The sequence below is a fragment of the Nyctereutes procyonoides genome, unplaced genomic scaffold (assembly GCF_905146905.1).
Source record: "Nyctereutes procyonoides isolate TBG_1078 unplaced genomic scaffold, NYPRO_anot_genome, whole genome shotgun sequence".
Taxonomy (NCBI): domain Eukaryota; kingdom Metazoa; phylum Chordata; class Mammalia; order Carnivora; family Canidae; genus Nyctereutes; species Nyctereutes procyonoides.
In genome coordinates this window covers 7457882-7478676 of record NW_026575131.1, presented here as the reverse complement: position 1 = coordinate 7478676, position 20795 = coordinate 7457882, and the positions used below count along the sequence as shown (strand labels likewise).

General features: G+C 41.5%; 1 protein-coding gene across 1 annotated transcript in view; it reads left to right on the top strand.

The window, feature by feature from the left end:
- Window positions 1–20795, top strand: part of SLC6A11 (solute carrier family 6 member 11) — a 130227-nt gene that overhangs the window by 91692 nt on the left and 17740 nt on the right. The window contains exons 7-8 of the mRNA XM_055344737.1: window positions 6073–6176; window positions 10939–11063. Of these exons, the coding sequence (XP_055200712.1) occupies window positions 6073–6176; window positions 10939–11063 (229 nt within the window). The remainder of the gene's footprint in view (window positions 1–6072; window positions 6177–10938; window positions 11064–20795) is intronic.

The window sequence follows — 20795 nt, the reverse complement described above, 5'->3', positions numbered from 1 at the left end:
GAACCCCATACTGGAGTGAAATCACTGGAAGCAGAATCCAAATTCAACAGGATGGAGACACTAGAGGAAACAAAAAGAGAAATTTTGGATAAGAATTGGAGAAGGAGGGGTGCCTGGGTGGCTCAGTCAGGTAAGCATCTGCCTTCAGCTCAGGTCATGATCCTGGGGTCCTGAGATCAAGTCCCACATTGAGCAGGCTCCCTGCTCAGTGGGGAGCCTGCTTCTCCCTCTCTAGTCTTCTGCTCCTGCTGTCTGTCTGTCTGTCTGTCTGTCTCTCTCTCAAATAAATAAAATCCTAAAAAAAAATAAAGAATAGAGGAAGGGAACAATAATTTCAGAATGTACTGTCATAGTTTTCAAGACTTTTTATAGTAACAGAAGAGATAACCCTAGAACTGTGAGGTTAGAAAGTCTACCCTGGTCGCCCCCATTCCTCCACAAGAAAACCTCCTTGTTAAGAGGTTAGGAAAATGTGTCTGACCTACACATGAACAACAGAAAAAGATCATGTCAAAACCCATACAAAGCTATTAAAAGAAAAAGAATACTGAGCATAACAGTATTCCTATAGATAATGTATGTATTCCAGACAGGACCACAAAACAGATGAATACTGAAACTTAGTATTTCAAAACAAACTTAAAGAAATGAAGAACCAACAGATGTGATAAAATAATAGCATAGATAAATTTGTGAGATAAAGAGATTTGAAAATAAAGCTGACCAAAGGACAGCTTAAGAAAGGCAGAACGTTTCAGGAGGAATAACTAAATAGAAGGAATAAGGAGATGAGTAGACATCACAGGTAATATGAGGTAAATAAGGGACAGAAAGGAGGAAAATTAAAAATAAAGTCAGATAGAAATGAAATTATTGGGGCACGTAGGTGGCTCAGCCGTTGAGCATCTGCCTTTGGCTCAGGTCCTGATCCCGGGGTCCTGGGATGGAGTCCCTCATTGAGCTCCCCACAGGGTTCCTCTTCTTCCTCTGCCTATGTCTCTGCTCTTTCTCTGTGTCTCTCATGAAAAATAAAATCTTTTTTAAAAATAAATAAGATCATTTAAAGGCTGAAAGGAAAAGTGATAATAAAAGGTATACAAAGAAGATGCAACATAAAAATGAGCCCCCAAAGAAGAAATGTGAAGCAGGGGAAGAAAACAAATACCTAAAACAATAATTCAGAGATGTTTTTTCCCTGAAATCAAAGTGGAGACTTGCTTGTATCTTGAAGAAGTACACCACAAGCCTGGGAAAATCAACCCAGAGTGATCAACATTAAGACCTATTCTAATCAAAATGACCAAGCATTAAAGAGAAAAGAAGAAAACTTCTTGGTCATTCAGACAAAAAGAGTGAGTAAGAATGGTACCAGACTTTTCTACAGCAGTATGCAGTGTCAGGAGACAACTAAGCAAGATATTTAAGATACTAAGGAGAAGACAACCAAGGAAATTATATACAGCCAAAGTGATGTTCAAGTACGAAAGCCATTGGTCAACTATTATGAACGTGCAAGAAGCCAGGAAATATTATTTCCTGTGAGACTTGCCTAAGGGATTTACTGGAAAACAAGCTACAGACCATCAAACTGACTGAAGTATTAACTTAAGGGCTGGGAGGGAGCATTAAATTTATAGTCACCCATAGAACTCACACTAAACAGTGGCTGTCAGATAGATTATATAATATGTAATGGTTGTACATTATGATCATGCAGATACAAACAAGTATTAAAAATTTGGAAAGAGGGATCCCTGGGTGGCGCAGCGGTTTGGCGCCTGCCTTTGGCCCAGGGCGCGATTCTGGAGACTCGGGATCAAATCCCACGTCCGGCTCTCAGTGCATGGAGCCTGCTTCTCCCTCTGCCTGTGTCTCTGCCTCTCTCTCTCTCTGTGTGTGACTATCATAAAATAAATTTAAAAAAATTTAAAAAAAAAAATTTGGAAAGAAGGGGGACACCTGGGTGGCTCAGTGGTTGAGCATCTGCCTTTGGCCCAGGTCGTGATCCCAATGCCCTGGGATCCAATCCCACATCAGGCTCCCTGCAGGCCTGCTTCTCCCCCTGCCTATGTCTCTGCCTCTCTCTCTCTCTGTGTGTGTCTCTCATGAATAAATAAAATCTTTTTAAAAATTGGGAAAGAAGGAAGTGTATATATGAAAAATAGAGTAAGTTCGCATAATGCCTTTACATGTCAACTGTAAATAAATGAGTATTTCTTCTAATTAAGGTACTAGAGGAAAGGGAAGGAAAAGAAACTGAGATTGCTGGCTAATTTCAGTATTCCTTATAGTTGGGAACCAACCCTTGGTGTCACAAAGGGGGAGGACAAAAGGTATTGTATAGAAGTATTGATTTAATACTAACCATCAGAATACAATGACAGGTGTGTTTTTTGTTTTCTTTTGTTTGTTTTCGTTTTTTTTTTTTGTTTGTTTGTTTTTTGTTTGTTTTTTTTTTTTTACCATAGAGGTAGGAGAACAAGAAAGAAAAATCATTTGAGAACACATCCCCCTCTCCTATGAATCTCCAGACACAAGATGTCCTCTCTCATCGTTTCTCCAGTCCTTAAAGGTGTGCCTCCATCCAGACAGCCTTCTCTGATTTCTCTAGCACAAGTTAGTTGTCCCCTTCATCAAGCACTCCTAGGTACTGGCTACCTTGTCCTCTGAATGTTTCACCTTATCTCACCTACAGACAGAGATGCAGTGCTATATATAATCATATAGTAGTATTTTCAGATTCTGGAACAGGGTTCTGCATACAAAAGGCACTCAATAAATTCTGGTTCATCAGTAATTCAGGATTGATTGAAGGATTTAGGCTTACAGCCCCTGGGTTTTTCTAAGAAATTAATGTTGGCACTAGTCAGAATTCCTTGAGTTTGAAGTGACAGCAATGCAATTCAAATTGACTTAAGAAAACGAAGAATTTATAGGCCTTTGAAATTGAACTGTTCTAGGGTAGGTCTCATTTCAGGTATGGCTGGATCCAGGTGCTCAAGTCATTACACCAATATCAGTCTTTCTTTGCTCTAGATTCTGCTTTCCTCTGCATTGTTTTTGTTCTCAGACAGGCTCTTCTCTCATAGTCAGTGATGATCCTCAGTAATTACAAGCTTAGCATCTTCAGGAGAAAAGGATGTGTCCTATTTGCAGTAGCTCCAGTAAAAGTCCCAGGATTAAGTTTCATTGGCTTGGCTTGCATCCTGTGTTCATCCCTGAACCAATCACTCTGGCCAAGAGAAATGCTTTGATTGGCCAGGCCTGGGTCATGTGACCACCCCTGAAGCTACCTCCCTGTGGAGAAGAGGTAGTTTCCCAAAAGAAAATTAGGATACTATTAGCTGACAAGGGGAGATGGATGCTGGGTGGGCAAAACCAGTTGTCTGTTTTAGTGTTGATGTGCTCAATGAGCAGACTGCAAGGAAAATTGCCACAAGTGAAAATCATTCTTTAAGGGGGTCACATCTTTGGGATGTGTGGATAGAAAGCTCTTGGTGTTTTCACAGAGGGCTTGTTTTGGGTGAAGGAACTGAGTGAAGGAACCAATTGACACAGGGCCCAGTCACAATGGAAAAGTCAGATTTCCCACAAGTCTAGTCGTTTTTCTCACTCTGGCTTGGACAGTCAGAGGACAGTGAAGGGTCTGGGAGGAGGGACATTTTAATTTGCAGAGGCATTTCTGGCAAGAGTGAGGGTCTTGAGAAGCAGTTCTCAACTGAGTGCCAAGCATCCTGGTAGGTTGCTCCTGTGATCTGGTCTTCTGTTTCCTGGGGCAGCATCTCTACTGTGTTTTACTTCTCCACATGATTTACTCCTGGTCTTAGATCAGAGATTCAGAAGAGGCACCAGGGCCCTTAGACACTAGAGCTCTCCCTTCTCCAGGCAAAATACCTCTATTTTCTTCCTCTTGGGGATTTGAGTACCTGGTATAGGTCACTACCCTGGATTGGAGTAAAGAGAATCCACTGAGGTAGCAAATGGGGAAACTGAGGCAGAATACAAGGACTTGAAAATGCATACCTTTCTCTCCTAAATCTATAACACTTTTGTCTGCACTGGACTTTTCCTACTGACATTTAGGCATCCTCAAGTTTCTAACATTTAAAGAACATTTCTCCCTAAATTACCCTTCCACTACCTATCTCCCAATTCCTCTTTGTGGCAACATTTTTTAAAAAAGCTTTTTGTATTCCATCTTTCTATTTCCTCCTCCTCCTGTCTCAATTCAATCTGCTCTGCTGCCATCCCTGCTCTACACACACACACACACACATACACACACTTCATGAAAAAGCTCTATTTAAGTTCCTCATTCAGTTCCAAGATGCTCCAGTGAGGGGAGAAAAATGTTATTCATTTCTTAGGTTGAGAAGCAGCATTATGATGCTCAGTTTTAATATGTATTTGTTGAATGATTGAACAAACTCAAGCAAATCCAGGGTAGAGTGACCTGTACTGTTGTAATCAAATCCCTGAGAAAGGAAGTAAGAGTTATTTTGCCTCGAGATGGAAGAGTTCTAGGATCCACAGGGCACCGGTGCTTTCTCCAAATCTCTAATGTGCTACCACAAAGAAGAGGGAGGTGTGGTCTGGATGGCCTCAGAATGAGGAATGCCTTCAGGGAAGAGGGATTCCCTCTCATTTTCAGAAATGTTCTAATGGTCAGAACTCTCCAAATAAGAAGGGGCCACATAAGGGTATAGTGAGTTTCCTGTCACTAGCAGTAACCAAACAAACTATTCTATCAGGAGTACTCGGAAGAGAGGCTTGTTTTGGATGGTACATTACCCCAGAGGATTTCTGAAATTCTGGGATTGGTTAACCATGTATCTCTAAAGGCCAGTATCCATGGACTTGACTTTGCCATTCCCAGCTGTGGGTCTTGAACAAGTTACTCAACCTTTCTGTTTCTCAGTTTCCTCAGCTGTAAAAGGAGGCGAATAATATTTCTTACCACGTAGAGTTGTTGTGAATATTCAAGTATCATAATACACAAGAGCTCAGCACCGGTGCCTGGCACATAACAAGTGCCCAATAAATGTTAGCCGGGAGCACCTGGGTGGCTCAGTGGTTGGGTGTCTGCCTTTGGCTCAGCTCATGATCCCGGGGTCCTGGGATGGAGTCCCACATCGGGCTCCCCACAGAGAGCCTGCTTCTCCCTCTTCCTATGTCTCTTATGAATAAATCAATAAAACCTTTATGAATGAATGAATATATGTATGTGTGTTAGCCAGTAATTGTATTTAGTACAAAGCCTTGCTCTCTAGATGGCACCTGATTCTCAAGCATCAGTTTCATCGGCTGCATTTAGCTTTGGCTATGAATTTTTCTTGGAGCTGGGCTTAGAAAGAGCCTGGGGAAAAGTGCTAAAGAAGCCATCATAATTCCTGGTGTGTGTGTGTCATGCTGTCAACAGCAGTTTTTGTCAGAGAGGAACCTGGAGACTAAGAAAGTAGTTTCCCTTATGTACCACACAGGAAGCCTAAAATGCATCTATTTTGAAAGATGAAAGATACAGGTGCCCCCACCCATCCCTCCCCTGCCACCTCTTATGCTTAGATAAGCTATGCAAATATTTGCCCCATGAGCAGAATCCTAGGACTGTTTACTCATGGTAATCTTAATCACAAAGATAAGAAGTCACTCATTTTGGCTTAACTCTGACTTAGCTTATGAGCTGGGTCCCAGGAGCTTCCATTCCATATTGCATGAATCCTCTTAAGAGTCCTGAGAGGGAAGGTCACTCCCCAGTTGGCAGATGAGGAGACTAAGCCTCAGAGAGGTTAAGTAGCTTTTCCAAGGTCATATAGCTGGAGCAGGGCCCTAAAACATCCAAACGCTTGCTGTTCAGTGAACCTCTGGAAAATTCTGGAATTAAGGACATTTATATTTAATGAAGTAGTCCCCAATAATAGAACTCCTAAAACACATTCCTGAGAGGATTAGGAAGTTTGATTATGGCTTTGTCTAGATTTTGTGGAGCATAAGGTGTGGATGGGGGATTTCAGAGAATAGGGCAGCAGCTCATCTGACTTCTCTTTATGCTGACTTCTCTGTACCTTCCTGCAGGTCTGGGTAGATGCTGGGACGCAGATCTTTTTCTCCTATGCCATCTGCCTGGGTTGTCTGACGGCTTTGGGAAGTTATAACAATTATAACAACAACTGCTACAGGTGAGCATTTCATGGCCCTGCCAGCTCTCCACCAAACCCCTCCATGCTGTCAGCTAGTTCGCATTTGTCTTCCCCCCATGTAGAACCAGGGCAAGACAGATGGCCTGCTTCTTAGCCTCTCCCTGCCCTAGGGTCAAAGAATGGGCTATCTGAGAAGCTAGAAAAATAATGAATGTGATCAGAGTGCATTGTAGGCTGAAAACAAATCCGCTCCAGGAATCTTATTTGGGCCTCCATCCCACCCTGTATGGCACAAATTTATCCCAAGGCAGATAAGTGATTTGCCCACGGTCACATAGCTCGTCAGTGGCAAAATCGAGACTTCAACCCAGACTTGAACCTTCTGACAGTGAGGCTTTGTTCTTCTGTCTTCTGTTCAGAAACCTGCTTCTTGCTCCTTCTCACTTGATTGGAGGGCTCTCTCCTGTCCAATCTGGAGTATGGCCAGTGCCCCATCTTACCTCTCAGCCTTCCTCCCTGGCCGCCTGAGTGTGGCTACTCCCAGCACAGGGAGGGAAAGTGTCTGTGTTGGGAGGTGAGCCTGAGGCTGTCAGGCCTCTCATGCCTGCAGCCTGATTTCTACTATGAGGCTGTGACCCACTGAGGGCCAAGAACCCATCCAAAGTCACCAAGCAGGGCATGGTACAAGTGAAATTGGCACCCTGGACTCTACCTCTAGGCCAGTGGTCTGTTTGCTGAGATCTCTGCACCCCTGATCCAGGGCCTGGTCATAATAAGTAGCTCTTCAGGGGACTTGTACCTAATAACCACACCACTGTGTGGCTCCAGTGAGATCATGCATTTGAAAGAACTTTTAGCAATGATGAAGTTCCTCCCATAATATCCCCATCATTGAGATGGGGAAAGAAATACTCATAGAGGTGGCTCCCCAGTTACACACAGTAGAGCCTGGACTCTGGCTGAGGTCTCCCGGCTTCCATTCCAGGACTCTGCCACAACTCTCTGAAAGCTAGCTTTGTGATCACTTTATTAATCCATTCGTTTAAACCGTGTGCATTGTGTGTCTGCTGAACATGAAACACCAGAATCAGTGCCTTAGGAGCTACACATAGGATTGGCACAAGTTGGGGAAACTGAGGCACTGCAGCGGAAGTGACAGTGGGCAGGTGCTATAAGGAAAATCCATCGTGGAATCCAATGTGCCATTAGACAGCAGGTTCTGTTGTTCCTGGGGGCCCGTGGGCAGAGTGGTATTGTGTAAGCCTGCACAGAAGGATGCTGGAGAGTTGGTTGACCATGCCAGGTTGTCCATAAGATCCTTTCTACCTTCCTGGCATTCACAGGGAGGTGGCGCTGTGTCAGCCACAATACAAAATAGTAACCATGGACAGGGACAATAGCACAGCAGTCCTCTGGTCTGGGTTGAGCGTGACCCCCTGGGATGTTAGAGAAGGATGTGTCACCACATCAGCAGCCAGCATTCAACACGAGCCCTCTCTGCAGGGCACTGCAGAAATCACTTGGTCACTGCTCGGCTGTCCATTCCATGAGGACACAGGCTGGGTCTTCTTGTTCCCCACCATCCCTCAAGCCTAATACAGTGCTGACTGATGTGTCAGGAAGCAAGGAAGGAGCCATCTGTTATACAGATGAGGAAACTGAGGCCCAAGAGTAGGTTAGGTCACTTGCTCATGTTCACATGACCGTGGTGGAACATGGCTTTGAACCCAGGCCTTTCTGGTTCCTGCACCCATATTCCTCACTTACAGATGGCCATTTCTTTCTCAACAACTGTAGCTCACAGGAATTTGTCCAAGACTTCCCTGTCTTCAGGCTGTGTCCTGAGACAGTGGCAACTGTCTTCCCCACCAAGCATGTGGGTAAAATATGCTGGCTGCCACAGATCCATTCTGCTGTCCCATCCAGTAGGCAGGTTTTTCCCCTCCCAGCAGCAGCAGAAGGCAAATCCCCTAGGTGATGTTGCAAATCCAAACGCCTGTTTTACTTCCACTTCCAAATTGTTCTGCAAGCAGGTCTTCCCAACTCAGAGAGAGTAAATTAGTACCCTCTCTTCTGACAGCATAATAGCTTTTGGAGGTCTTCAAAGCCCAACTCAGCTTCTGCCAACTTTAAAGCACTTGTTATATAAGCTTTTCACCTAGAAGGTGCCCTGCAGGAAGGAATTAGCGGGATGGGAAATACAGCAAACCAGTAGGAGAAAATCCTCACTTCAGAACACAGGCTACTAAGCCCCTTCTGCTTGAAGGTGTGGGTGCTCTGAGGGCTGGGGTGTGGGACACCAGGCTGGAAGGGACGTCAGGTCTGCTCCGTGCTTCTTTGTCCTTCTGCGGTGTGAGAAAATCACTCAGGAGACCTTGGGACAGATGGGGACTTTGCAATAAGGGGTATTTGTTTCTCAATAACCACATGGGTGCCCACAGATAATTGTCAGAATCTGAAAGTCTTAATTCTTAGGGGGCATTGCTTTTGTGCAGCTACTGGAAAATGCATGGGCTTTAGTGCCTAAGATAAATGAATGCACATTCCAACCTCACCAGTAGATGTCCTGAGACCTTGAGTATGTGACTCTCCTCCCTGAGCCTCAAAATTCAGTCACACAGTGTTTTAGGCACATTGTAGATTCAAATTATCCAGGAGAATTCCAGAAAGTAAAGGATATAGAGAAAGCACTTTCCTCACCAGGACCACCTTGTTTCCCACTGTTTGATGAGGCAGGATCAGGAAATAGGCATGAGGAGCAGCTTTACCCCAACATTAGGGATAAATCTCCCCGAACCTGGGCTGAGCTGCATTTCCCTTTAGGAAGAGAGGAGTCAGGCTTGCAGATAGTCTTCAGGTTTTCCAGCCCAACCTACATTCACAGTGCTGGAAGAGTTCTTTAAAGGGACCTGTAATCAGTCACTCACTGCCATAGTGATGCTGTATAACAAACAGCCCCCAAGAACTCAGTGGTTTAACATGACAGGCATTTGCTTTTATTGCTTACAAGTCTCCTGGCCAGTCAAATCTGCTTTGTGTATAAACATGGTGAGGTGCAGACTGCAGGGACAGCCTCCCTTGGGGAAGTTCCTTTCCTGGCAAATCACAGAAGGCATAAAGGACAGGTTCAGTCACATGAGCATATCTCAAGCCTCTGTTTGTGTCATATCTGCTAATATCCTGTGGCCAACGGAAGTCATGTGGCTAAGCCCAAAGCCAGTGGGGCAGGTAATTATGTTCATCCTCAAGGAAGAAAGTAGGGGGAGATGACTGCTTGCTGGAAAATTACATAATCTGTCATAAGACCCAAGAAACCCTGTTATCAAGTGTTTTTGCCATATGGTAAGGTCAGGTCCAGAAAAAAGAATTGCAGGGGAAAGTAGAGCCCATGTCTCCTGACCCCCAGGGTAATGCCTTCCCCAATATGCCCTTGATTCTCAGAATCATTGCAAGGCAACTGGGTATCACAGTCACCAGCATTAGTGTAACCTTTGGTTACATTACAAAAAGTATGCTGTCAGGAGAAGAGGAGGTGAGAATCCTGCTGTGTCCTTGAGTCTCACGCTCAGTCCTGGACATGGCATTTGAAAGAGGAGCCAGACAAGCTGGAGTGTATTACAGGTCACCAGCAGGATGAGGAACTGGGATGATTAACTGAAGGAATTAAAAACTCAAAGGGGAGGTAGGGCCGCCGTCTTCAGATCTCCCAAACCTGATGGAGCTCCAGGCTGGTAGGAAGGGCAGAACTAAAATTCACCAGAGAAGGAGGTTCTGGTTCAACACACACGAGGAAGTTCTTACTGCTGTAAGCAGCACAAGCCGGCCAGGCAGGGAAAGGAGCATGGAATGAGAGGCCTAGGCTTGCTAGGGTGTGACCAGAGGCAGCCCATCACCACCACAGGGACGGCCCCCAGGCCAGTCATACCTGAGACAGGAGGCTGGATGGGCCACTTGGGAGCACCTCCCTGTGCAGTGGAGCATCATGTGTGTCATAAGCCTAACTGGCAAATGCCTGCTGTGCAGCAGCTGAGAAGATCCTAAGAGGCCGATTCCCCAGTATAGCCGTGGGAGGATGCAATGCCTGAGGTAGGGGAGGCCAGGACTTGATTCTGTCTTCATCTTGGCAAAGCCCCATCATTTGTACTCTGATTTCTCCTGGGTCTCAGCTTTATGCTGGTGCTTCTTTGCTGGTAAGCCCCTCTCAAGGGCAAGAGACAGTCACTGCTCCGGTAATCCCTCCATGTGGAGCCCAACCTGCCAGAGGCTGCTCCCTCACAGGGACTGACCTGGGAGGTCCGTGAGGTGCTGCTCTAGTATGTAGCATGGCGTGAAGCTGGTGGGAGCTTCTGGTGTAAAGTCCATGGATGCTCCCCTGACAGAAGCAGCCATTTCTCAGAGGCCTCTCCTGCCCTTCTTGCTTTGAACTCCCAGGAAAGCACTCCTCTCTCACGTTCCCTGGTTTCCTCTCCTGCCAGAGGTAGAGAAGAGCATTGCTTTGTCCCTGACTATCTTCTCGCTGGTTGTATATTTTCTCACTTGCCAGGCTTTCTTCCTTCCCATCCCCCTTCCATGCTTTCTGGTCCATGACCCACCTTATCTTCTAGAAATGCAGGAGAAGCTGTGTGACCATGGGCCAGCCACCTAACCTCTCTGAACCACAACGGCTTCAATGGGCACACGGGGCTATCTGTGCCCACCTTGGCCTTCCTGCCTCACAGGGTGGCTGTGGAACTCAGAATGTTCGAGCAGTGTACCTGTTCCACCCACTCTGACCTCAGCCCCTCTCGCTGCTTCCCCACAGGGACTGCATCATGCTTTGTTGCCTCAACAGTGGCACCAGCTTCGTGGCTGGCTTTGCCATCTTCTCAGTCCTGGGCTTCATGGCATATGAACAGGGGGTGCCCATTGCCGAGGTGGCAGAGTCAGGTAAGTTTGCCAAAGGCGAGGGAGGCCTTGGGTGATGGATGGATGGTCATAGTGCAAGTACAACCTGCCTCCTCAGCTCATTCCTCTCCTCAGTTCAGGTCTTAGAAGGTAAAACACCCCACCATCCATCCTCAAACCAGGACTATAGGAGAGGAACCATGATACCTCCTCATCCCCATATCCAAGACATCCTCAGGTTGGATAGCTTCTGTCTCCTTGGAACACTATCTCCCCAGCAGTTCAGATCACGTCAGTCCTCACTGCAGGAGGACTGCAGGAACCTCTCACTGGCCTCCAGCCTCCACTACTGCCCTTTCTATTCTGTGTACAGGTTGACTTCTTTCAAAATGCAAATCTGAACATGTCCTTCTCTGATGACAAGCTTTTCTTAGGTTCTCATAGCGCTGGATTCTGAGCCTGGCCCCAAGGCCCTGTGTTATCCAGCCTTTGTAGCTTCTCTACCCATGTCATTCCCCCAAGCTCACACTGCCCCACTGCAGTGGTCTGCTTTGGCAACATCGCTTGCTCCCTGCAACCCCAGGGTCTTTGCACATACTCGTCCCTCTGCTTGGAGAATTTCTCTCCCTTTCCCTATTCTAGATGCAGAATCACAGTGAATGTGACATTCTTTTTTTTTTAAGATTTTCTTTATTTATTCATGAGAGACGCAGAGAGAGAGAGAGAGAGAGAGAGAGAGAGAGAGAGAGAGAGGCAGAGACACAGGCAGAGGGAGAAGCAGGCTCCATGCAGGGAGCCTGATGTGGGACTCGATCCTGGGTCTCCAGGATCACGCCCTGGGCCAAAGGTGGTGCCAAACTGTTGAGCCACCCAGGCTGCCCTGAATGTGACATTCTTAAGTGTAGATTGAGGTGTGTTTATTTCAAACACACTACAGGCAGAGTTATTGTTGCTGAGGTGATTGGGCAAAATGGTGAATTAACTCTTGCCTTGATTTACATGGTGTTCAAATTCTAGGAAAATTCAGTGTGTATTTATTAAAAAAATATGAAAATAGTTTGTGTTTTTATGAGAAACAGATTCTAACCTCAGTTAAGTCTAAAGTTTTTCACCTAAAAGAATGTCTGGCAGAAAAGTTTGTCTAGAGTAGCACAGGGAGCTTAGCCATTCTGGCCTCCGTCTACTCGATGCTAGTCATGCCCCCGTTTATTGCAACCACCTCCAGCGCCCCCGGGAGTCACACTGCCTCTGTTGAAATGCTGGTCCACAGGTCCTGTTTTGTGTGGCATACATAGATAGGGAAGCATCCCTCTAACCCACCAAGCTGGGCAGAGTGGGGCATATGGACATCAGAGCAGGAACATGGTCACAAAGCTCTGCTCTGTGACCCTCAGGGTCCCCCTTCCTCTGAATAATGTATGTCACAGAGAGAAAGATAATCCCTGTTGAACCCAGGAGTCCAGAGCTAGTCTAGAGAATATTAATATGACCAAATGTCTCACTCAGCAAGTACTGACGCTGGGCAAGAACTATCTCATGTAATCAGCTCAGCCCTCCAACATGGCACTTTTGCTACTCCTGTTTTACAGATAAGGAAGCTGAGGCTCAGAGAGGTGAAATCACTTATACAAGGTTACACAGGCTGGAAGGGACACAGCTGGGATTTAATACTGGCCATCTGGCTCCAGAGCCCACACTCTGACCATGCCATCCTACTGCCCACTGTGGGTACCTGAAACTTCATCAAACACCCATGCTCCTTCCTGGCATGAAACCACAGGGCAGCCCTGTGAATAGAGAGCATTACCTTCTGTACCAGAGCACTGCTCTCTCCAAGAATCCATTTCTTCCTCTAAGAAATGAACGTCCTAGTTCCTACCTTAGGTGTTGAGTGGAATAAGATATATGCAGCACTATTTTTTTCTTTTTATCATTATTTCAATTTTATAGTTAAAATTCAGAGAAGCATCATAGATGGAAAGGAAAAGAGCCAACTAAAAATAAATTTTATTTTTTTTCTAATCTCAAATTGAAAGCATATTCATGATAGAAAAATGTGGAAATCTGAACAAAGGAAAAACTCTGTGCTCCAAATCTGACACTTTGGGGTTCTTCTGTCAGGATTTTTTTTTTTTGTGCATATATATCCATATTTGTGTTGATGGAAACAAGATCAAATTATCCTTGGTATTCTGTAGGCTGCATTTCCCATATATAATAAAGCACAAGGAACTTTCTGCTTCAGTAAACAGAGATCTCAATCATGAGTTTTAATGGCTATGTTGTATTCCACTGGATAGATGGACCTTAATTGATTTACTCTGTCTCAATTGTCAGGCTCTGGGATGATTGTTATTTTTTTTAATATTTTATTTATTTATTCGTGATAGAGAGAGAGAGAGGCAGAGACACAGGCAGAGAGAGAAGCAGGCTCCATGCCGGGAGCCCGATGTGGGACTCGATCCCGGGACTCCAGGATGGCGCAGTGGGCCAAAGGCAGGCACCAAACTGCTGAGCCACCCAGGGATCTCCTGGGATGGTTGTTATTAATACTCTACCTCACAAAATGCTCACAGCACCGCTGCAAGGTAGGCTGTATCAGGGCCTCCACTTGTGGCTGTGCAGAATCTGCACTGCTCTACTGCAAAGGGTACTGTTCACATAAACAGGAGCCCTAGGCTTTACCGTGCCCATTGCAGATAAGGATCCCATAACTCAGAGCCTGAAGTGGTTCGCCCAAGGTCACACAGCTTATAGGTGGTACAACCTGACTGTAGTCTTTTCTGGTTTACCTTCCCATGTACCCAGCAGGTAAATCTGCTCTGTACCCCTGTTGGGCATGTGGATCAGGCTGATTCTCCTTAAGAGCCTCTATGATTTAGAGAAATTGCAAGTGAATGTATAGCCACCTCACCTTGCTCAGAAGGAGCTGGGCTTGCTTTCTGATGAGTGATATTTGGAAAATGCCTAATTAGATGGCAGATTATTCAATGGGATATCCCAGCATACCTAGGAAATGAGCCAGAAAGGCAACATGCACTTCTCACAGGGATCAGATTTTGTCATGCTATGATCCCAGCACTGAGGTTTGTGGTCCTTACCCACATATCCCTTGATCCCTTCTGTGATACTTTTTGTCCCTCTCCTAGAGGTTGAGATTTTAGACAGCTTATAATTGGGTCTTGCTTTTTTATCCAGTCTTGATTAGCTATGTCTTTTAATTGGAGTATTTGTCTATTTTCATTTTGGAATTATTGATATAGTTAAGTCCTGAATTCTGTTTTGAGACAGAAAATGTCAAAATGGTCATCAGAAGTGAAAGTGTCAGATGTATGGCGGCAGGATTAAGTGATACACTATTAACTCTAGGTAGGGTTTGATGAGTTATGGATGTGTATTTTTGGCCCACCTGCTTAGAAAATAGTAAGAGTGGAGCTACAAAGCTTAGGTAAAATATGATTGAATATTTTAAAATATTGATTTACTCAAAAGAAGGCAAAAAAAAAAAACCACAACAGAATAAACAAACAATCCCCCCCCCCAAATTCTGGAGGGACAAAAAGAAAACATGAAATGGTAAACTTATACCCACCCATGTCAATAATTACACTAAATGCAAATAGGCCAAATATTCCAAATAAAAGGCAGAGATTATCAGACTGAGTAAAAAAGCAAGACTCAACTGTAAGCTTTCTAAAAAGAGACACACTTTAAAGACACAGATAAAGTGTAAAACAAAGATATACTGTGTAAACACCAAGCATAAGAAAAGTGGCTTTGGTATATTAATATTGGAGTAGACTTCTACTCAAAGAGTATTACTAGAAATAGCAGGAGGGACACTTCATAATGTTTATAAGAGGGGCAGTTCATATGTAAGATATCTAATCTGTAATGTGTTTGTACCTAATGACACATTTAAAATACATGAAGCAAAAGCTGACAGACTAAAAGGAAGAATAGACAAACACAGCCATAGTTGGAGATTTTAACATCCCTTGCTCATTAATGTTAAAACACTATACAAAATATTAATAAAGATGTAGAGATCTGAACACTATTGACTTGGCTTAATCAACATTTGTAAAACACTGCACTGAACAACTGCAAAATATAATTCTTTTCAAATGAACATGAAACATTCACCTACATAGGATATAAATTGGGTTATAAACTAAGTCTCAATAAATTTCAAAGATTGAAATTACAAGGTATATTCTTTGACTACCAATGAATTAAATTATCCATAACAAAAAATATACCTAGAAAATCCTCAAGTATGTATAAGTTAAGCAACACATTTTTAAATATCCCAGGGGTCAAAGAAAATATTTCAAACTGCACAGTAGTGAAAATACAACATATCAAAATTTGTGGGATGCATTTAAAGTACTTACAGAGAAATTCATAACTTTGAATGCCTAATTAGAAAGAAGGATTTAAAGTAAAAAATACAAGTTTCTATTTGAAGAAGCTGCAAAAAAGAAGTATAAATTAAACCCAAAGTAAGGAGAAACAAAGTTGTAAGACGTACACACAATACAATTCCAAAGCCAAAGTTTGGTATTAAAAAGATAACAAAATAGCAAGACTAGTCAAGAATAAAAATGAGAGAAAACATGAATTACTAGTATCAGGAATGAAAGAGGAGGTATGACCACAAATTCTATAGACATTAAAAATGAGAATAGGAAATATTATGAACAACTTCAAGCTAATATATTTGGTAATGTAGATTGAATGGACAAATCCCTTTAAAAATATAATTTACTCAAAATGACTCCAGAAATAGAAAAACTGAACAGTTCTTTACTTTTAAAAGACATCGAATTCATTATCAAAAACCTTTTCTACCAAAAAAATTTGAGGCCCTGATAGTTTCACTAGTGAATTCTGCTAAACAGTTAAGAAGAAATAATATCAATCTTACACAGAGTCTTTAAAAAATTAGAGGAAATAAGACCTCTGAATATCTGAGTATGGTGACAGCTGAATAGCTACTTAAATCCCAATTTTCTCCCCAAACAAGAAAAGAAAAGGAAGGGAGAATATACTTTATACAAAACCTGCCCCTGCATAACTTGAAGACAGAAAATGCTGATGCTACAGATAACTGTAACAAAAAGAAAAATCACTAATCCCGGTGCTACCCTCCTGCTACTACTGTGCTGTCACAGGCACTATAAGTAAGTAGCTGGTAAGGCAAACTGAGAAAAACTGTAGGGGAGATAGGAGACAGAGAAGCTAGTGAAGGGACCAAGTGATTTGGAGCAATCATCAGAAAGCTTAAATCCACTGTAAGTCTGAAAGTGCTGGAAAAGATTCAGACAGATCCCTTAGCAGGGACAAAAAAGAAGAGATTCAGTATATGATCTAAAGGAGCAGGGATCATTTATAGCAACAAGCCCAATTTAAAGGAGACACTGTTTGAAACACAACTTCTGGGGGAGAAAAAGGCAAAAGGAAAGGGAGAAGCATTCTTTGACAATTAGATGGTGGAGGGCGAAAAAAAGAGAAAAATAAAATCCTGCAAAATCAAAGAGAACTAAAGTTAGGGTGTGAGAAAGGGAGATCACCCTCCCCTTACCATCAAAACAAAACACTGTTAAAAGTACCTGGCCTTGGCAGCCCCTGTAGCTCGGTGGTTTAGCACCGCCTTCATCCCAGGGCCTGATCCTGGAGACCCAGGATCAAGTCCCACGTCAGGCTCTCTGCATGGAGCCTGCTTCTCCCTCTGCCTGTGTCTCTGCCTCTCTCTCTCTCTCTTTCTCTCTCTTGCTCACTAATGTTAAAACACTATACAAAATATTAATAAAGATGTAGAGATCTGAACACTATTGACTTGGCTCAATCAACACTTGTAAAACACTGCACTGAACAACTGCAAAATATAATTCTTTTCAAATGAACATGAAACATTCACCTACATAGGATATAAATGTATTCTCTCTCTCTCTCTCTCTCTCTCTCTCTCTCTCTGTGTGTGTGTGTGTGTGTGTGTGTGTGTGTGTGTTTGTGTGTGTCATGACTAAATAAAATCTTTAAAAAAAAAATACCTGGCCTTGGCCATATTGGCAAAAGTGGGCACTATTAAGTTGGGAGTATTATAAAATACCCAAGAACATGAACATGAGAAAAGTCAAGTCCATATAGAACTACTGCAGAAAATCAGGAATAGAAATTCCCCATATATGGGGATGGTAGGTGCTCAGTGGTTGAGCACCTGCCTTCGGTTCAGGGCATGATCCTGAAGTTCTAGGATGGCTCCCACATTGGGCTCCCTGCAAGGAGCCTGCTTCTCCCTCTGCCTATGTCTCTGCCTTCTTTCTTTGTCTCTCATGAATAAATGGATAAAATCTTAAAAAAAAAAAGAAAGAAAAGAAAAAAAAATTCCCCGCATATCAATGGCCATGAAATCAACCATGAAATAGAGGAAAATTTTAAGTCAGCACTCCAGACAGAATTAAACATACTCAAACAAACATCTGAGGATGTGGGGAAAAAATACCTTGAACCTAGAATTTTAAAACTAACAAATGAGGGAAGGGGAGAACAGGCATAAGTAAGGAGAAAGTTGATTGAACTCAGGAGGGAAAAATGAAAAAAGGATAAAACCAAGTTATCTTAGAAATGAAAAATAAATTATAAGGTGTCTGATGGAGAATCATATCAATAAAGGGACATTTTAAAAAGGAAAGAAAACAAGGAAGTGCATGAAAATGTTCAAAAAAAGTAAAAATGTAGAAATGGAAGACCAGCAAAGCAGAAAATATTCATATTATAGAGTCCCTGAAGAAGAAAAAGAAAACAATGAACAGAGGTAATATTTAAAGCTATAATCCAAGAAGACTTTTCAGAAACAGAAAAAAAAGAGTTAAATCTATACATTGAAAGGACTTCTTGGGCACTAATGAATATTAACCCAGATTGATCAACTCCAAGACATTCTGGTAAAGATACTAGTTTTCAAAGATAATGATAAAATCCTCAAGGCTTCCAGACAAAAAAGATTAAATAACTTACAAGGGCAAAAGAATTAAACTGGTATCACACTTTTCAAAACCAGCACACAAAGAAAGGCAACTATGAAGCAGCATTTTTTAAAAAATTCACACAAAGAAGTGTGAAGCAAGGCTATAGAAAATGTCAAGACTATAGAAAAACCATTTTAAACAGAACTTTGAGACTCCTATATTCATCAGTTTTCTGGAGGAATCTACTAGAGAATGAGCTTCATCCAACCCAGTAATGACTAGGAAAACTTCAGTAAAAGGAATGATGGTAAACACTTAAAAATATTTAAGTATACATCTAAGACCAAAGCAAAGGTGGCGAAGAGGATAGAGAACTAATGTAGAAATATGCTGTGTCCTCTTAACAAAGTAGAAATCACTGAACTACAAGATGGAGAGAAAAGGCAAGAGGAAAATAGAAAAATCTCGTTGTGTGGGCCATAAGTGGTATCAAATGATATGGCGTGGAGATGGGAGGAACTGAAAGCCAGGCAGTAAAGGTTTAAATAGGAAAATAATGGTTTTAAGGACATTTTTAAAAGATGGAAGTATAAAGGTAACCTACTAGAACAAAAACATTAACCTTCCTAAGTACCAAAAAAAAGTAAATAAAAGAACAAAAAATACACAACTCCTAGAGAAACATAACAAATACTTTAAAATACACATAACCATAAAATATTTTGTCAAGATATCAGTCATATTGATAAATGTAAGTAGGCTTAACTCATCTATTAAAAGAAAAAGATTTTCAATTTGGCTCACCAAATTTGACCTATATATATGCTGTACATAAAAGAGATACACCTAATTAAAACAAAATGATCCATAAAAACTAAAAGAATAAACAATGATCGCAATCCTGATATCAGGCAAAGTAAAATTCAAGCCTTAAAGCACTAAATATTAATGGTAAAAGCTACAATTCACAATAAAGATGTAATGCACATAAAAATATATGCACTGAATAATACAGTAATAATCTTTATCAAGCAAACTGCAGGAGGTACAAAGATAGAGAAATAAGCTAATAATAAGAGAAAACTAGATAGAAATGAACTAAGAATAAAACTACGCTAAACACATTTATCAACAAAAGTGACAAGAATGAAAATTATATATATTCCCCATTCAGAAAAATAACAAAGTGAACCAAAAGAAAGCACAAGGAAGGAAATAATAAAAAGCAAGAATGAATGAAGTAATTATAGAGTAACACTAGATCTAATTAACAAATTAAAATTCTGGATCTTTAAAAATATACAAATTACCAGAGGGCCACAAAAAAAAAAAAAAAAGAAAACATACGAATAGTGAAATAAGAAATAATAACAGGGAAATAACCACTGAAGTAGAAGACATTTTTTTTTAACAAGAGACTTCCTTACAAGAGACTCCTTCTCTACACATAAATTTGAAAACTTAAATGAAATGTATATTTTCCTAGAAAAATACAGATTGCCACAATTGACTACATTTGATTTAGAAAGCTTAAGCCAATAGACAAAGTTAATGAGGAACTACCCCACCAATAAAACAAAACAAAACAAAAAACGTAAACATTAGGCCCAGATGGTTTCTCAGATAATTCTGTCAAACCCTTAAGGACCAGATAGTTTCAATGGTCAATAAATTATTTCAGAGCATTGAAAGTGAAGGAAAACTTCTCAACTATTTATATGAAGCATGTGTAACATTGATACCAACACCAAATAGACAATGCAAAGAAACAAAATATCACTCATGCATAGTGATGCAAGAATAGTAAATAAGTATTAACAAACCCAAACTGAAAATATTAGAATCCAAAATCACATTCAGAAGGTAATATACCATGTCCAAAGTAGGATTTACTCCTAGAATAATACAAGGTTGGTTTAATGCTAGAAAATCCACTAATATCATATACCATATTAATAGCCCAAATGAAATAAATCACAAAATTATCTTCGTAGATACTAAAAAAGTCTTTGAAAAATTCAACATTCACTCACAATAGTATAAAAATAATAAAATAAATGGATAGTGAAAGCTATTTTTTAAGTGATGTGTGTGTAAGTTTAAAAAGATAATATCTATAGTATCCTGCCCATTGTATAAGAGGAAAATATAAGAAAGTATGCCTTCTCGTCTGTGCAGAAGAAATATGGGAAGGATAAACTAGAAAATAAAGACAATGGTTACCTACAGGGGAAAAGTGCACAAAGGATAGAAGAAGGGTGGAATTTGGTAAGGGTGAGAAGGAAATAGTACTTTTCTTAGTATATTTTTATTAGCTCTGACTCTTAGAGAAACATTATTACAAATGAATAATGTAACCGCACTGAAGAGAATGGGAAAGAAAAGATATAACCTAAGTAAATTTCAGTAAACAGTATTTTGACTGGACACTATAAGGCTAAAAATAAAAATTATTGTACTGTTCTCTTATTTGTACGGGGAGGTATGGGTTTGCAACTCTGTAACTCTTGTAAATGTATGATAGGATTGAATAAACAAGTCAATACAGATCATTAGAGACAGATTTTTCATGGAGAAAGAATTTACAAATAAGGAAAGTGAGGAAGCTACAATGAACTCTATTAGAATTGCAAGTGTCGGGATGGACTCATGGGTTTAAAATATAGATAGATATAGAAATATATGTGTGAAAAAAAAAGAAATATATGTGTGTATGTACATGTAGATATATAGACAGGTCTCATTGTATGTTGAGAGGGTCTGCAAGAAGTGATACCTCAGTAGCAATGAACATACCCAG